Source organism: Dysidea avara, chromosome 6 (assembly GCF_963678975.1).
Source record: "Dysidea avara chromosome 6, odDysAvar1.4, whole genome shotgun sequence".
Lineage (NCBI taxonomy): Eukaryota > Metazoa > Porifera > Demospongiae > Dictyoceratida > Dysideidae > Dysidea > Dysidea avara.
The window spans coordinates 38918874-38937463 of record NC_089277.1 but is presented as its reverse complement, the minus strand read 5'-3'; the positions used below and the strand labels follow the sequence as shown (position 1 = coordinate 38937463).

At 42.1% G+C, this 18590-nt stretch overlaps 1 protein-coding gene and 1 long non-coding RNA gene across 2 annotated transcripts; one reads left to right on the top strand and one right to left on the bottom strand.

Moving 5' to 3' along the window:
- The first annotated feature begins 7043 nt into the window (after nt 1-7043).
- LOC136258414 (uncharacterized) lies at nt 7044-7551 on the top strand. The gene is made up of 2 exons (XR_010702784.1): nt 7044-7272; nt 7321-7551. It is a non-coding gene; the product is annotated as an uncharacterized lncRNA (long non-coding RNA).
- Nucleotides 7552-13693: 6142 nt separating this feature from the next.
- Nucleotides 13694-18200, bottom strand: LOC136259471 (uncharacterized). The gene is made up of 3 exons (XM_066052958.1): nt 17796-18200; nt 13811-16667; nt 13694-13731 (listed from the first exon to the last, which is right to left on the bottom strand). Exons 1-3 carry the CDS (start codon nt 18198-18200, stop codon nt 13694-13696), a joined length of 3300 nt encoding a protein of 1099 aa, XP_065909030.1.
- Between the last annotated feature and the right edge of the window lie 390 nt (nt 18201-18590).

The window sequence follows — 18590 nt, the reverse complement described above, 5'->3', positions numbered from 1 at the left end:
GGGGCACTCCCTAGATTTACATAATTCTCAACCCGTTTCACATGTTCCTGCACTTGCACACAACAATTACACTGCTTTTACACATGGACACTTGAACAGCAACCCACTCACTATATTGTTAGACTCAGGAGCATCATGCTCAGTCCTCAGCAAAGATCACTTCTCACCACCAAACATCAAGCCAATTTCCCACACCAAATTAGTGAATGGTGATGGAAGAAAACCACACCCTGTGGCATAACTAATGTAACTGTAACTCTGGGACCATTTTCTACTGAACATTCCTTCATTGTTGTTGATCATCTGTCTGTACCAGCCATACTGGGATGTGATTTTCTGAGAGAACATGGATTTGTGCTCAACTTCAAATCCAGTACATTCCACAGAGCAGATTCTCCACATCAAGCACTGCCATTAGAACCGACAGAGCTGAAATCATGTGGTGCAGTTACCATTGATGATGACTACCCCCAGGCCATTCCTGTAAAGTGCGCTGATAAGAATTGTATTCAGTTTGAGATGCCCACAGATGTTCACCCTGAACTGGAAGCAGTCATACAAGAATTTGAGGAGCTATTCTCCAAACAGCTGGGACAAACCAATGTGACAAGGCATGTCATAGATACTGGAGAGGCAACACCAATCAAAGTTCCACCTCGACAGATCCCCTTTCACTATACAGAACGGGTACACGCCCAGCTAGAAGACATGGCCAAGGAAGGCATTATTCGCCCGAGCACAAGCCCATGGTGTGCCCCGGCCGTATATGTGCCTAAGAGCTCTGGGGAGGTAAGAATATGTGTGGATTTTGTAAAACTCAACCAGGTGACTAAGAAGGACTCCTATCCAGTGCCACGACCAGAGGGCCCTCAACAACGACTGGCCGGGAAGAAAGTGTTCTCCAAAATGGACCTGCGGAGTGCCTACTGGCAATTCCCAGTGGACAAACAATCAATTGAGAAGACAGCCTTTTGTCCTGGACCAGGCTATGGTCTCTGGGAGTTCACTGCTATGCCATATGGGCTGACTGGGGCCACACAGACATGTCTGAGAGCCTTGGATCACACTCTAAAAACATGTAAGGATTGTGCTGACAATTATGTTGACGACCTCATAGTGTTTTCAGATGACATGACATCACACATCAGTGATCTTCGCCGAGTGTTGCAGAAATTGAAGGCAGCAGGTTTCACACTCCGTGGATCAAAGTGTTTTTTTGGCAATGCAAAAGCTATACATTTGGGTTTTGAGTACTCTTCTGCAGGTGTGACACCCTCCCCAGAGAAGACAAAGGCTGTACGAGATTGGCCAACACCTTCTTGCAGTAAGGATGTGAGATCTTTTCTTGGCCTGGTGAATTTTTTCAGGAGATTCATTCCCCACTTTGCTGATGTAGCTCACCCATTGACTTCCTTGACAAGCAAGACTACCCAGTTTGTTTGGGAATCTGAGCAACAGGCTGCATTTGTAGCCTTGAAGCAAGCCTTACTGACACAGCCATTGCTAGACTACCCAAAAAGAGATGACCAGTTTGTGCTAGCCACAGATGCTTCTGAGATTGGCCTAGGAGCAATCTTGTCCACTCAATGAGGCACTGTTGTTGAGTATGCCAGCCGCACCCTCAACAAGGCTGAAGGGAACTACTCAACAACCGAGAAAGAATGCTTGGCCATTGTTTGGGCTGTCCACAAATTTCGTCATTATCTAATTGGAGCACATTTTTTACTGGAGACTAATCACAAACCTCCTGAATGGCTGGAAACCACTAAGAAGGCAAGCAAATAACGCTCTCAGCGGTTAGAACGATGGTCACTAGAGTTGCGTGCCTTTCAATTTTCTATAGTACACCGACCTGGTGCAGACAACCCACATGCAGATGCACTGTCAAGGCATCCCCTACAAGTTGTGACTGTCGAAAGCTCTTTAGACCATGTTGCCATTTCCCAGGCCCAGAGATCAGATCCGGTTTTGTCCCAATTAATCAGCCAACTGGAGGCCAACCAACCACCACAAGTTGCTGGCAACTGGAGAAAGTTCCCTCTTCGTCGGTACCTTCAATTGTGGCAACAATTGTTTCTCCAAGATTCAGTCCTCTACCGCAAGATGAGACATCACTCAGCTGCAGAGGAAAAGTTGCTTATTGTGGCTCCTGCCACTCTCCACAAGAAATTCCTTCACATAGCTCACGATGCTGCTGGCCATCAAGGAACTGACAAGACCCTAGCCAGACTATTAGACTTCACTTATTGGGTTGGAATTGCCAAAGATGCAAGCCACTATTGCACCAACTGTATAACTTGTCAGATGGTGAAGGCCCCAGCAAGACCACCAGCTCCCCTACAACCGATTGTGACCAGCAGACCCTGGGAATTGGTAGCGGTGGATATCCTCAAAGTCCCCATGTCAAGTAGAGGGAATCAGTATTTGCTTGTGGCACAAGATTATTTCTCCAAGTGGCCCTTTGCAATTGCACTACCTGATCAAAAAGCAGCTACCATTGTAACAGCACTTCGAGATCAAGTTTTCACCTTGGTTGGACCTCCTCAAAGATTACACTCGGACCAGGGGAGAAACTTTGAGAGCCACATCCTGTCTGAGTTATGCAAGGCATTTGGGGTAGAGAAATCCAGTACAACACCCTACCATCCGATGGGAGATGGACTAGTTGAGAGGATGAATCGCTCCTTGCTTAACTTATTGAGAACACTGATGGAGAGGCAACTCAACTGGGAAGACCATTTGCAGCTGCTTCTCTTTGCATACCGAACCTCTCAGCATTCAACAACAAGACTGTCACCTTATGAAGTGTTATTTGGACGAAATTCTCCCCTGCTCCAGTTACCCTTATCACCCACCTCAGTATTCCCTGATCCAGGTGATTACAGCTGTCAACTTCAGCGGAAGCTCATGGAGATGTGGGAAATGGTTGAGGCCAATACAACCAAATCTGCAGAGGCACAGCAGAGCAACTATGCTGGACAGAAGAAAGTGACATTCGCTGTAGGACAAAGAGTGTTCCAACAAGAGGAAAGCTAGATCCCCGCTGGACTGGTCCATGGAACATCATCAGTATCAAAGGACCTCTCACATTAGAATTACAGATGGGATCCACAAAGCGCATAGTACATATGAACCGAGTGAGACCAATGTTAACTGGTGAAGCTGACAATTCCTCCCCTTGTGAGAACTGGTCACCTCCTTTATTTACACACTATGAGAATCCAGTCCCGACCCAAGACAATCAGACCACTCATAATGCTGAGCCAGTTTCACATTCTCAAGACAATGGAAATTCACTCCAAACCCATCGCACAGTGACTAGAAGTGGACGAGTTATTAGACCTCCAGACTATTATGGAGTATCAGGAAACTTTTAACATTGTTGCACACATACTCAATTTGTAAGTACTGCTCATACTTTAGTTTGAAGGAGGAGGTGTGTAATAGGATTAATTATGTTATTGATGTATGCGTAATCTTGTATCTGGTGATCCACACGTGACCTACCTCTGTCGTCCATGTGCTTGAGTTGTAAGTGTGATCTTTTGTTGTACTTGTTATTGAGTTATTACACTTATAACCAAGATTTGCATATTGTCCAACAACGTAATCATGTCACGTGATAAGGTGGTAGTTTCACACGTGACAGGTTAAGGCTGTGGACACAAAGTAATATAATCTAATCAAAAATAGCCAAACTGTAAAAAAGGGTGCGGCCCCCAAAAAGGCCATGGTGAAAAAAGATGCGAAATCCAAGGTGGCGGTGTCACAGTGATATATGTTTCCCCGGGGTAACGTGTTTCCCGCACACATATCCCTAGAGATCCGTGTTTCCCCGCACACATATCACTAACTCGCTAGCGACCTACAAGTCACAGTGATATGTGTTTCCCCGGGCAATATGTTTCCCCTTTATAAAGTCATGTGCAACGTACATAGTGTTATAGCATATAGGCGCGCATGCACTTTTAATAATCATAGCTAGCCATACCTATACAACTAATACTATAATTATACATGTTGATGGAGGAAATCAAGCCATTCACTGGCATTCAACTATAACTGCTAAACTGTGCTGTGATTTGGCTACGTAGCTATAGCATCAGTTTAATAAAGCAGTAGCTACAAGTACATACAATAAAATACTATCTCTCTAGCTATATAGAGTAAATCATGTGATTGCAGCTATGTATAACTAATCAATGTAGCTACAGCTTTGGCATGCAGTCAGTCATTATCTACCCCCTTGCCAGTTCTATCTGGGGTTCCCCAAGGGAGTATTTTGGGACCCCTACTCTTCATTATTTACATGAATGATTTACCACCTTGTGTTACCATCAGTAAAACTTTACTATTCATTGACGACACCAAGATTTATAATACTGTTTGTAGTCCTTGAGATATTTCACTGTTTCAAAATGATTTAGATTCAGCAACTTTGTGGAGTACGAGATATAATATGTCCTTTAATCCAATAAAGACTGTCCACTTATATTAATGCAAAAGTCATCACTAATTACAAAATAGCTGACAGACAGGTTTTAACAAACAGTTCACATAAAATCTCGGAATTATAGTATCATCAGATCTATCTTGGGATCAACACTACAAAAACATAATCCCTAAGACCTACAGAATGCTAGGACTGCTCCATCGCAGCTTTAGCAAGCATCAAACAACAGTGACAGCCAAGAGAACTTTGTATATTTCCTTAGTGAGATCGCAAGTTATATACGGTTCAGTGATTTGGAAACCTAACCATATCAAGCAGGGGCGGATCCAACTGCAGGGGGGAGGGGGGGCTTTGGGGGCTGAAGCCCCCCTTCATATTTAGGCTTTACTTGATCAATGTGCTGAGAATTATAATGAAATATTGTCTTAGCATAATTATGTGATCACTAATAATACAAATATTCATAAAACCACCTTATAAACATCTTTCCAAGGTATTATCAGTGGATTTATGCTAAAGTTTATGCAACAAGGACGTGGATCAGCATTGGAGGTGTACAAGATCGAGATACTCTAATAGAGCAGTCAGCTAACTACTCTAATAGAACATTAACTGGAAACATGTAGCTAGTTGGTTCTGTTATGAATTTTTTCCAAATCTGCCTACACCTATACATACAATGAAGTGTATTGGTCTGTTTAAAGGGCTTCATTCATCCACTTGTGTAGTTAATATGTATGGCAATACTTAATTCAGGTACACAATTTCCATTGAAAATGCTCTCAGATTCAATCTTGTATTGTTCAAATTTCAAAATTTTCCACTCTCAACATTATTATTCTAACATGCACCTACTCAGTGTTGTGCAATTGTGAGAGGGTGCATCATGTACTTGGTTATCTGTACCTACCCAAACTTTTCCATTATAGCAAAATGCTTCAGAGAGCCATACCTATAATCTAAAGGCAGTATATATAATCTACAGGCAGAAAATATTATGAATTTTATGTGGGAATGTCTCCAAATTGCAGTATTTTTTTTCCACAATTTCCTGGGGGGGGGGGGGGGAGGCATGCCCCCAGGCCCCTCTAGTTCCAGCATACTTTTGCTGGGAAGTGTGCTTTGCACACCTCTACCCAAGAGATTAGTACCTTGAGTTATAGCCCCCTCTTTATAAATCCTAGATCCGCCCCTGTCAAGGACGTCACACTTATTGAGCAGGCCCAGAGAAGAGCAACAAAGTTTATTTTAAATTACTATAGTTCTGATTATTAGTATAGCTAGCTAGTATAATTATTGTATTAGCTTATATAGTAGCTATATAGTTAGTTAGCTAACTATAGCTAAATACATACAATATGCATGGGTGTCTATTAGCTAGATATACCAATATATCTACTGAATGATTGGATCGCGTACTGCTTGCAACTAGCCATAGGACCTTGGAGTTACTGCACGATGGCTATATCTTAGTGGGAAACACGGATCCCTGGTGATATATGTGCGGGGAAACACGAATCCTCAGGGATATGTGTGTGCGGTGAAATATTAAAAAATCGCTACGGGAAAAACATATCACTGACAGCTTTTGGTGGGAAACACGGATCCCTAGTATGTGTGCGAGGAAACACGGATCCCTAGGGATATGTGTGCGGGAAACGCCTTACCCGGGGAAACATATCACTGTGACAGCGGCCAATAAATGGCTGTGATGGTAGGTTAATGGTAAAAATTTTAATAACGACAATTCAGGTGAATTTGGTGCCAAGACCAAGTGGCACAAAATTCACCTGAATTGTCGTTATTAAAATTTTTACCATTAACCTACCATCACAGCCATTTCTTGGCCGCCACCTTGGATTTCACGTCTTTTTTCACCATGGCCTTTTGGGGGGCCGCACCCATTTTTTACAGTTTGGCTATTTTTGATTAGATTATATTACTTTGTGTCCACAGCCTTAACCTGTCACGTGTGAAACTACCACCTTATCACGTGACATGATTACGTTGTTGGACAATATGCAAATCTTGGTTATAAGTAAGAAACTGGTAAATAAGCTTCATTCAGTAGGCCTCGTTACTTCATTGTGGCTAGGCGTTACTCAGAGGATAACTAACGAGACTAGTAACTTCGTTACTTGTAGTCTAAGTTTTTTTAATGCACGTGACTGCCGGCACTATATAACTTGCCTACTTCGTAGCCAAGGGGAGGCATCTGCCCCCCATCACCGTAGTGGTTGTTTTTCTTAACCTCCGTCAAAAGCTTACCAGTATTAAACTGACACGCTAATGACTAAATTATGTGCGCTACTACGCGGTATCACTATCACCAGAGGTTGCTAGTGAACGCGCACACACAACATTCAACTCGCTCGTGAATCCACCGAACGAAAATATCAGAGACACACTTCTAGATTACTCACGTGATAGAACATTTTCGAATCTGAAGAGTGCCCCGCTCTAAGGACCTCGCTGCGGCAGGAGTCGCAACTCACAAGTGACAAAGGAGACCAGATAACGCTACGAACCTACTGCCTACGAGGTGATAAAGTGTTAAATGTACCAAGTTTTTTTATTTCTTTTATTTATTTATTATTGCTTTATGGTGTAAACACACCAAAGGTCTGTTGGTAACATGTACCAACAGCCGCGAAAGTACATTACATTACATTACTTATTTACCTACTTACTTACTTACTTATATACACACATACATACAGATTCTACAAGTAGTTCAGGTTTGAGGTGGGTGGACGTGACTGGTGGCATCTTGAGCAAGGACAGAGATAGTGTAATGAGCAATTGTTGTTATCTTCAAAGTTAGTTATAAAATGATCCCAGAGAAAAGTTTTTAGTTTTGATTTTAGCAGAGGAAACGTTAGATCCAAGTTAAGGATAGGCATGGCATTCCAGAGAGTTGGTAATCTATGGAAATAAGAATGTCTAGATACGTTATTTAAATGATGAGGGATGATCAATTTGTTGCTGGTGCCGGATCTAGTATTAGCTGAGCTGAAGTTGATATGATCATGAATATTGAACTGTTTAGTTTGTACCTTGATTGATTTGATTGCAAATAATATATCTTGTAACTCGAACAGGTACATCAGAGGAAGGATCCTTAGTTTTACTAGACGGGTTTTGTAACTACTGGTGTAATCATTTAATAGATACTTAGTGGCACGGCGCTGGATTTGCTCAAGAGTTAAAATGTCTTTCATCAGGTGTGGACACCATAGTTGGGTGCAATAGAGCAGCTGAGATTGAACCATTGAAATATATAATGTGACCAATGTAGAAGTAGAATGGGTAGGAGCAATAGTACGACGTATTAGTCCCAATACCTTGTATGCACGAGCAGAGATTGATTTGTAGTGTTTGTCCCAACTTAGATTCTCAGATAATATGAGCCCTAAGTCCTTGTGTGAGTCATTATGTGGTATAGTAATATCCGAAATGGTGTAGGTGGTATCTAACTTGCATTTAAATGATAAATGTACGAATTTTTTAGATTAAAATTCAGATCTGTCTCTCTGGACCAAGTAAATAAAGCGATGATATCTTCTTGCAGAGCGTTGTAGTTTAGTTTCTCGAGTCGATCACACTAGATCGATCTATGTACGGCAGTGTAGTCTATTTTTTTAACTTTATCAGTCAGTTAGGTGGATCAGTCACTAGCTTACAAGTTCTACTAGCAAGAAAGACAGGTGGGATCAGTTTCATGCAATACGTGGCATTTGATTTCGCCAAGTGAAGTGAGTGAACGTGTCATCCTGTCAGCAGTGTGCTAGGACTGCAGCAAAAGCTGTGGCTAACGTAAAGTAATTTGTATTACCTGGTAACCACTATAAAATATTAACAATATAGCTCTACCGGACTGTGGATGAATTTGTTGGAGTACAGTTGTGGCACGTGCGATGATGCTCGACGAATTATACCCCCATTGAATCATTGATACGTGATAAGCAATCAGTATTGAAATAGTTACGTAGCTAGTTGTGTAAGCTGTAATAATACAACCAGAGGCGTAGCTAAGGGGGGGCATTTGCCCCCCCATCACTAAATGATTTTTTAAAAACCTTCGTCACAAGTTTACCAGTATTAAACTGACACGCAAATGACTGTACACTACTACGCGGTATCACCAGGGGTTGCTAGTGAATGCGCACACACAACACTCAACTCGCTCGTGAATCCATCGAACGAAAATATTAGAGACATACTTCTATATTTAGCCTAGATTACTCGCGTGATAGAACATTTTTGAATCTAAAAAGAGTGACCCGCTTCTCCGCGGCAGGAGTCACAACTCACAAGTGACAAAGGAGACCAAATGACGCTACGAACCTACTGCCTACGAGATGATAAAGTGTTAGCTAAATAAATGTACCAAGTTTATTTTATCGAGTCGATCACACTGGATCCTTGTACGTACGGCAGTGCAGTCTGTTTTTACTTTGTCAGTCAGTCAGGTGGATCAGTCAAGCTTACAAGTTCTGCTAGCAAGACAGGTGGGATTTGGTGCAATACATGGCATTTGAATTTTGCCGAGTGAAGTGAGTGAATACGTCATCCTGTCAGCAGTGTGCTAGGACTGCAGCACAGGCTGTGGCTAACTTAAAGTAACCTGTATTTGCACTAAAGTATTAGCTCTACGGGACTGTGGATTAATTTGTTGGAGTACAGTTGTGGCACGTGCGTATGGAACGCCGTTTGTAACGAAAATATACCTGACTCCAGCTACCTTATTATCGCCGATAATAAAACACCATCCTTATTATCGCCGATAATAACACTTATTATCGCCGATGATAAGACTATAGTTTATCATCGCCGATGATAAGACTCCAGCTTATTATCGCCGATAATAAGGCGGTGCTTATTTTCCTAGGAAATAATTAAGACAGCGCTTAAATTATTTTTTGGGTGCGTATATTTTAGCGCTTTAAAACTCTATTTATATGATTATGTTTATGATTATGATTATGATGTGATTTGGGTTGAGGCTTAGAAGCCTGTACACCCATTCAATCACATACATATACATACATAAATTAGATGCAATGAACAAAAATTAACTATGAATATGATTATTACATTAACATAAATCTATAGTCATAAAAGTAATTATCTACAGCTGATTTAAAATTATTTAATAAAGAATTTCCTACAATATCACTCGTAAGATTGTTCCAATCATTAATTACTCTAGTACCAAAATATCACACTAAGTTAGTCATAGAAGGCTTACATGGCTGCAGCTACTTCGCGTGAATCTCAACTATGGGGATGGGAAGCATTTTTTGACAAAATTGCAGTTTTTCTTTGCGAGAGCGGTCGCCAATTTGGAAACTGCTCGGAAAATTATGCTAATTATGCCATAGAAATGTTGGAAATCTGCATTATTACTGTCTCTCGCCTTAAGGCACATTTGGAAAATGGTGCAGTACTTGTCCAGCCCGAGTACCATGAAGTTGTGACCGGATATAAGAACAATATGGCTGAGAGCTTGGTAACATATCTGAGATCGTTGTCTGGAGAATGGGAGAGATACATAGCCTCAATGGCACGTGTATCAGAATCTTTGCGATACAGAGTTGCAACAAGGGAAAGTGTAGGTAGCGGAAGACCTCCATTTATTGTAGCAAAGGAACAACTTGAATATTTGCGTTCATTATCATTTTCATGAACCAACATAGCATTGTTGTTGGGCGTTTCCAGGATGACATTGTATAGGAGACGTCAAGAATTTGGAATGCTGGATGAACCAGGCAGGGAACTGACTGATACAGAACTTAGAACTAGAGTGTCAGAAATTAAGGATACACTTCCTGGTGTAGGAGAAAAGTTGATTCTAGGCTGACTTAAGTCAATGGGGTATAGGATGACTAGAGCTCGTGTTCGAGATGCACTGAGGTCTGTAGACCCCATCAACACTGCTCTTAGGTGGCAGGGGGGATTACAACTCGAAGACCTTACTCAGTTCCTGGACCTAATTCCCTATGGCATATAGGTATGCACTTATAGTTGTCTATGTGCTATGTTGTATGTTGCAACATAAATATATTATTATATTAACTGTACAGCACAAAATTTTGAAGGATGCAGAATCTCTATACTGATTTGACAAAGTTTTTGACAGATATAAGAGAGTATAGCTATAATACATATAAAAACTATCACAGTTTTTCTTTGCACCATATACAGAGGGTATCAGTTTGATTTGCACTGTGTTTTGAATCTACATGACACTATGTTGTGCAGTCAAACCTCTCCAATCTCATGCACAGAGACATCAATTCTGTCAATTCACCTGTGTAATCCGACATTGTACAGTATCTTTTGATTATACAGTAAATTAGGAACAATGTTTTTTTTAAATTTGCAACTATTAGCTACAGCTTTTTTCTTTTACAAAAAAATGCTTGGATGCTCAATACTTATACTCTGTGATAGATGTTAATGTAGCTATTAATCTTTGCCATATTGCAAAGGTTGAAAACAATGTATTTCCGAGTCTAGGGAATCCATTTTTTGTCAGATTACAGAGTACAAATGTGTCAGATTACAGAGGTTGTTTTCTATACAAAAGTGTTGGTAAATGACAGCTTGGTTAGATTAGAAAGGATCCTGTATTACACAAGTGTCAGATTAGAGAGGTTCAACTGTATCATGGAACAATATGCCACAACTATTATCATGGCAATCCTTGGCTGTTAGACTATTATTTTCTGTACATAGAATAACATTTTTTCTGTTAGCTTTAACAGCTTATCAGGATTCGCCCAACGACCTACTGCTAATACATGTGGGTGTGAATTGGAGCTGCCTTCAACCTATCTCAGTTATCTTGAGTTTGAGAAAGAGTTCAATGCCATTTTAGCTGATGATGACTATGCTTGGGACATGAATGCTTGTTGACTGTCAGTACACCAGTTGTAGCCAGGACGCTGTGTATATTACTTTAATGATTTTTGCATGTGTGTTTTGTGCCATTCATAACATGGTCTGTTAATAAACATTGATGATTTTGAATAGTTGCATATGATGCATGTGTTAGGTATTGTACAGTATGTACTAAATGCTTTAAGGGAAAATCAGTAGTTTTGCATGGGGGTAGTTATCAGCGAAAATTTTATTGAAATATTTATAATCTAGCAAATACATTTTGGGAGTGTGTTTGCAAATCCACGAAAAAAAATTTTTTTTGACTAGATCAGCTGGTGTTTGCTCGAATTACGACCTTGTTCAACTCAATACTGCTCACTGTTGATGCCACGATTCACTGAAGCAGCCATGACTTAGCTAGCTAACATTAATATTATTAATGCTAAAAGCTAATAGATCTATATACGCGCCCTAGGACATAATTTAAGCGCTGTCTTAATTATATCCTAGGAAAATAAGCGCTGTCTTATTATCGGCGATAATAAGTTAGAGTCCTTATCATCGGCGACAATAAGCTGTAGTCTTATCATCGGCGATAATAAAGCTGTAGTCTTATCATCGGCGATAATAAGGTGAGGTCTTATTATCGGCGATAATATAAGTGTTATTATCGGCGATAATAAGTTTTATTATCGGCGATAATAAGTGTTATTATCGGCGATAATAATTGTTATTATCGGCGATAATAAGGATGGTGTTTTATTATCGGCGATAATAAGGTAGCTGGAGTCAAGTATATTTTTGTTACAAACGGCGTTCCATACGTGCGATGATGCTCGACGAATATAGCTACCTCGATTGGAAGCAGTCAGTACTGAAATAGTTACGTAGCTAGTTATTTCAGCTGTAATAATACAACACCGTATGTTGGCTAGCCCACCATTGGGTCATTAGCCTTTTCTGCAATCATGAATGATTTTGAGTGTTTCGTGGGGGCATGCCTGCCCCTCCATCACCTTCTGGCTAGCTACGCCCCTGAATACAACACCGTATGTTGGCTAGCCCACCATTGGGTCATTAGCCCTTTTTGCAATCATGAATAATTTTGAGCGTTTCGTGGGGGCATGCCTGCCCCTCCATCATGTTCTGGCTAGCTACGCCCCTGCCGCCACCTTGGATTTCACATCTTTTTTCACCATGGCCTTTTTGGGGGCTGCATCCTTTTTTACAGCTTGGCTGTTTTGATTAGATATAACTTCTTTTTGTATTTGTATACTACAAAGCCGGCCAATGGCTGGCTTTGGGGTTTTTTTAACCCATGTGTTTTTTCTTTACCACAGGAAGAAGAAAAGAACTTAAAGATTTTTAATACTTCAATTATTTTTGATTTTATTAGTAACTAGCTGTAGTACCTGCCCTATCGTGCAGGGCAGTATGTACAATGACATGGAAATGAAATGAAATTACAGTTGGTAACATACTATTATAGATACTTTATAAAAGACTAAGGAAACAATGTGGTGTAAGGATTGCATGAATGCAATAATTGTGGAGAAGTGCACTCTTATTGGAATATTTTGTGACTTAAGTTGCTCAAATTCTACCATCAACCAAACATACCATGAATTACTGTAATCTGCACTACAACGATTCTGTTATGACAAAATATAACAGCATGGGCACAGAGTGGGGGCTAGCAAGAAATAATAATAAATGAAAACAAAAAATTTTGAGTCATCCAGCCCAAGACAGCTCATGGAAAAAACCTGCCAGCCTTTTCTTTTGTTTTGCTGCACAGGAAAAACCGAAAAATGCTACACTCTGCTTTGTATGCATGTGTAGAAAGAGATCAAATCATTGCTGCAAAGTCTATAAATAGTTCCCATTTTCACAACGTGCCCCACGTTGTGAAGAACAGTCTGCCACGGGACCGTGTCATTTCACTGTGTAGCTGCAGTCATCCCTCCTCCGAGCTAACCATCCAGGATATGCATAAAGACAAAAGAATAGAAAAGATAAATAGTTTCACACATACATAAATATACAAAGCAACCATCTGATACATTTTTTTACCATAATACCTTCCTTACCACCATCCACAGGTGCTGATCCACAATATCACAAAGCAGCAGTAGCAGCAGACAAACCTAACTAAAGTGCATGTGTTTGCCTATCTAAAAACCTCACTATAGACTACATTACGTGTTTTGCAATCCCCTCTAACTAAAAGTGTCAATCTATCTGCTGAACCTACCCTAGATAGTGCCACATAAAGCATGCCGTGTGTGAAGCTTTCGTCCGTCAAATCTAATCCTACAGCCTTAAAAGTTTGGCCCTGGCTTTTGTTAATGGTCATGGCAAAGCAAAGTGCAATTGGAAATTGAAGCCGTCTAAATTCAAAAGACAAAACTGAGTTACTCGGAATGAGAGGAATGCGTGGTATTATAATATTGTGTGCTGCATATCTACCGTGAGAAATCTTGGCCTCTACTGTGTTAGCCGACAGTTTAGTAACTGCACACCTAGTGCCATTAGTAACCCTTGGAGGATCTAGAGAACGTAGAATAATAATAGGAGCGCCTACTTTAAGTAAGAGAAGATGCTGAGGTAGTCCAGATACCTCTAAAGAGTTCAAGAATTCTGTTGGAAAGTGAACAGCCTGAGATTCATCAGGTATGGTGTCCAAGGACCTGTAGTCACAGCAGTCACCAGGTAACTGCTCCACCAGAGTCACGTTGATGGAATGAGTGGTCTTGTTAAGAGGAGCAAGAATGCAGCGTTCAGAAAGCCAAGCCAAGTCGCTAAAGTTAGAGAGCAAATCTGGATACACCCTGGAAACCAGTTCCTCCTTGCTATCCACAAAGGTTCCCATGGTGTCAGGTAGCTGGACAACATCAGGTAGAGTGTCAATAGGAAACTTCCCATCTCCAATGGCCAATAGTTCTTCAGCGAATTGTCCAGCTGCCACATCCCCACACAGGTGCACTCTCATGTTAGTGTGTAGTTGTTTAACCACCACACTGTCCCACAGATGAGATCGCTTGAGGCAAGCATCAACAATGTTACCTCTAGTGCCACCTTGAATGACAGGTAGAATCTGCCTGAAGTCACCACACAGTAGCATGCACTTGCCTCCCATTGGATTATCATTCCCTGTCAGATCCCTCAGGGTACGGTCCAAAGCTTCAAAAGCACCTCTGTTGGTCATGGGGGCTTCGTCGACTACTATGGCTTTAGCCTCTATGATCACCCTACATAGTGCAGTTCCTTTCTTGATGTTGCACATGGGGATGTCCGATGCATGCAAGTCCAAAGGGATCTTAAAGGTGCTATGCAAGGTACGTCCTCCAGTCAAGAGAGTAGCAGCTATTCCGCTAGAAGCAGTAGCTAATGCTATGTCACCTACAGACCCAAGTTTAGCTAGAATAAGATTGATCAAGAAAGTTTTGCCAGTTCCACCAGGGGCATCCAAGAATAACATGCCTCCCTCATCTCTATCTATCATGGAGCAAAAGGTGTCATAGACATCTTGCTGGTCAGCAATAAGCAATGGAACATTACGATTTACGTATGCCTGTTGCTCTTCAGGATTATAGTCAATCTCCCTACGGTACACACGTGCAAACCTATTGCTATCCACTGCCTGAGGCTGGGGTAGCCCATACTCAGACAGTTCCCTACCTCCCATGGAAATAACTTTTTCCTGCAAGTCATTGAGAGCCACATTGAAGATGTCATCATTGAACTCCAAGTCATCATCCCGATGTTGAGTACGTTGCTGGTGCAAGAAGTCCTCTGCCATTGCTTCCTTGTGGTTCTCGTAAATCTCCAGAGGGTTGGATGGTTCACACCAATTAAGGATCACTGCAAACAGGGTGCGAAGACTTGCAGGTGAGTTGCTGACTGATGCCTTTTCCATAGCCAAGTGGTACTGATTATCATCCTCAAGAAGACCTAACCTCAAACATGCATCCCTAAAGGAACTACAGAGGTCACCTTCAACAGTTCTCAAGTCAGCAAAAGACTGGGGTCCCCTAACATGATGAAGCAGCAATCGAAGGTAGAAGCATTCTCCCTGACGTGGACTGATGGTGTAGACTCTGCCTATAACCTGAGCCTCCTTAACTCCAGGATGGTCAGCGACATCCTTTCCCTGTTTTCTCCTGTTCCAAGTCTTCCTGCTCCACGTGTAGTACTGAGGCACTTCTTCATACAACAGAGTCCTGGTGAAATCATCAGATTGACAGAGAACAAAGAACTCTGTCAACGTAGTCTTCGGAGGGTCACCAGAAGCCTGTTCTTTTGCAGTCTCCTCAGTGAAATACACTCGTTGGCCATTCTCCAAGTGAACAGCAAGCTGTTCAACAGGAGGGAACCTTTCATGTATGGGGAACTCCAGTATTCTCCAGGCAGCCTCGCTGCTGCTGATGTAGCGTGCATTCTGGAAGTCTGAGATCTCATCCACCTGATCAGACCTCAGAGCAAAGGTTGCCTGATCACAACCCTTGTGTACGTATTTCAGTACATACTTGATGGATTTGATGGACACGCAAAGCTCGACATTACAGTGACAGTTTAAAGAATGAAGCAGAAGTTTGTTGTAAGGCACAATCCACCTGTTGTCAATCTCTTGAGTAACGCGAGACCCCATCACCCTCATATTAATGGTAGCCACTTGTCCACCATGCTCAGGGCTCCTCCTCCTGTACAGTGGGTAACTGTCTGCACGTAGTTGGGTATCAGCCTTGAACTGCTTTGGGTAGCTCTTACTGCAGCGGCCATCTTCCATGCAGGGTGAGTCAGGGTTGATGCTCCCACAGGGCCCATGTACCATGTTGGAAATCATGATCTGATGCAGCTCAGGATCAACCATTGGATCAGGGATCTCAGCACAGATGATGTCATCAATCTTATCTGGAGTGATCTTGTGCTCTGGAATAAGCCATTGCAGCAAATGGCAATGTGGCAAACCGCGCTTTTGCCATTCTGTTGAGTAGAGCCAAGCCCATGGTTTCCCAAAAATCATCTCCTTTGTGAGCATCTCTAACAATTTCTTCACCTTAAGCCTAAACACACGGGCCACTAAGTCTGGACGGTCCAGAGGCTCTTGACCTGGTAGTAGATTGTTCCTAATCTCTGGCCAATTAGGATTGGTGGTCATGGTGATAAAGAGGTTGGGGTGGCCATACTTCCTAACGTAGGTCATTGCATCCTGCTGACGCTCATGCATGCAGCGTGGTCCACCAGTAAATGACGACGGTAGGATCACCCTACAACCAACATTCCTGGGGTCACCATCCCCATCTACCATTGCATCCTGCAAATCCTGGTAGCAATCAGCACGTAGTGCCTTTTGCTCACACCTGAGAAACTGTAAGCGCTCAGTTTCAATCTTACAGTAGGCGTCAACCAGGAATTGCTGGAAAAGCCTTTTAGCCTTAAGCAATACAGGCACTTGCTGCCTGACCATGATGTGGTAGCGGTAATATACCATGGCTGTCAATTTCCTACCATTAGCCAATTTCAGGTTGATGTGCCATCCATTGGTGCCATAAGAAAAGAGTAAAGGATACTGTAAAGGATCATACCCCCTATGAAGTTCAGAAATGCACTGCAAAGACCCATCCCTATAGTGCAAAACTATGTCCCTATTATTTACATTATCATTAGGCATTAGCACTCCTACCTCGTCACACATCGGGCTATTGTACCTCCTAGCATGCTCTCCTACAGGCCGTTTGTTCTCATTAATCACTACCCTAATATTTGCTGGCTCATCATGCTGCTCAAATATTTCTTTAGCTACCTTAATAAGTTGAACATAGTGATTATCGTCATGCAAAAGCTCAGTAATACCCCTAACTATGTCAAGCCTTAACCCATCAACTATCCCACATCTTGTAGCTACTTCAGTTTGCTGGTTGTCGATAAAATAAATTTGGGAAAATTTAGGAGACTCACCTGTTGATGGAACTAAACTACCTATACGATGATAGACTTGACCCTGTACTCTAAAAGAAGGATTGAAGCCAGCTATAGTTATCTCGTTACAGCCAAAGCTTGTCATTTGAAATGCACTATTATACTTACGTATGCTAGCTAGAAAATGTTTACCTGCTGTGTTTGTACCTTCATACAGGTGTCTCAAGAATGACTGGGGCTGTGGAAATGCCTCTAACTGGACATTACCCTTCAAGCAACAAAGAGATTCGGTCTCCTGGGGAAATTTTAATGCGCCGCAGTGTGTGCATTCTACACTAAGTGTGCCTACATCTGTAGTGTTGAAGAAGTTGTGTGGCTGATAGTTAAGCCCCCTAAAGCTTGGGTGTGTGCTTGCACGTACCTGTTGTCTGCGTGCTGTGTTAGCCTGCTGCTCCAGAGCTCTGTAGAGTGGATCAACTCGAGCTTGTTGATGGGAAGCTGTATCTTGTTGTTGCTCCTCCCTCCTTGTTACTGGGTCTTCACGCGCAAGTCGACGGGCAGCTGTTTCACGCTGCTGTTCTTCTTCTCTGGTGGCAGGGTCTGCACGCGCAAGTCGATGGGCAGCTGTATCACGCTGCTGTTCTTCTCTGGCCGGGTCCGCACGCGCAAGTCGAAGGGCAGCTGCATCGTGGATCCGTTCCTGTGATCTTTTTTCTTCGTCCTGGCGGGCCACACAATGGGCTTCTGCGTCGCGTTGTCGTCGTCTCTGAGTCCAGTTCACACCTAGCACTGGATGAGGTGGTAGCTCCAGTTGAAGCCTCCTGGCGGCGCAGTATTTGTCGTTCCGTCTCTTCTCTGGATCCAATCTTTGGTTCTGCTTGCGTCTCTTTGCTTGAAACACACAAAAAGTAGACGATCGTTTTCGCTTAGGCGGCATGCTCGGGCATGCTTACACAGCACATCAAATGAATTTGAATTAGAAATATCACGTGTGTACAGTTGGCAAAAACACATGCAGTACAGTGCGAAAAAAGGTGTACTGAAAAGGTGCCCAAAACGAAAAAAAAATTAACACCAGCTGGACTCGAACCCACAACCTCGTGCACGTAAGACAGGCACCTAAACCATTAATCTATCTACTTCACCACATTGTTACAGCAATATTTTTGTCTTATAAAGACTTGTACAAATGGACTGAGATAGGTGTATACTTGCAGTTTGCATGCGGTTTATAGAAAGAATTCAAGCGAATTTTAGTCTACACACCTGCCTTCAACGGCCCCTAGACGACTAACGATAGCTCGCACGAATTTTTCGAAAGCGTCAT

Excerpts from the sequence above, each read along its gene's own strand:
- LOC136259471 (XM_066052958.1), bottom strand. The coding sequence starts at position 18,200 with ATGCCGCCTAAGCGAAAACGATCGTCTACTTTTTGTGTGTTTCAAGCA. Across the intron at positions 16,668-17,795 it reads GACTTGCGCGTGAAGACCCA|GATTTGCAGGATGCAATGGT; the intron begins GTAACAAGGAGG and ends GATTGCTACCAG. Across the intron at positions 13,732-13,810 it reads AGAGGCCAAGATTTCTCACG|ACGGCTTCAATTTCCAATTG; the intron begins GTAGATATGCAG and ends TTTTGAATTTAG.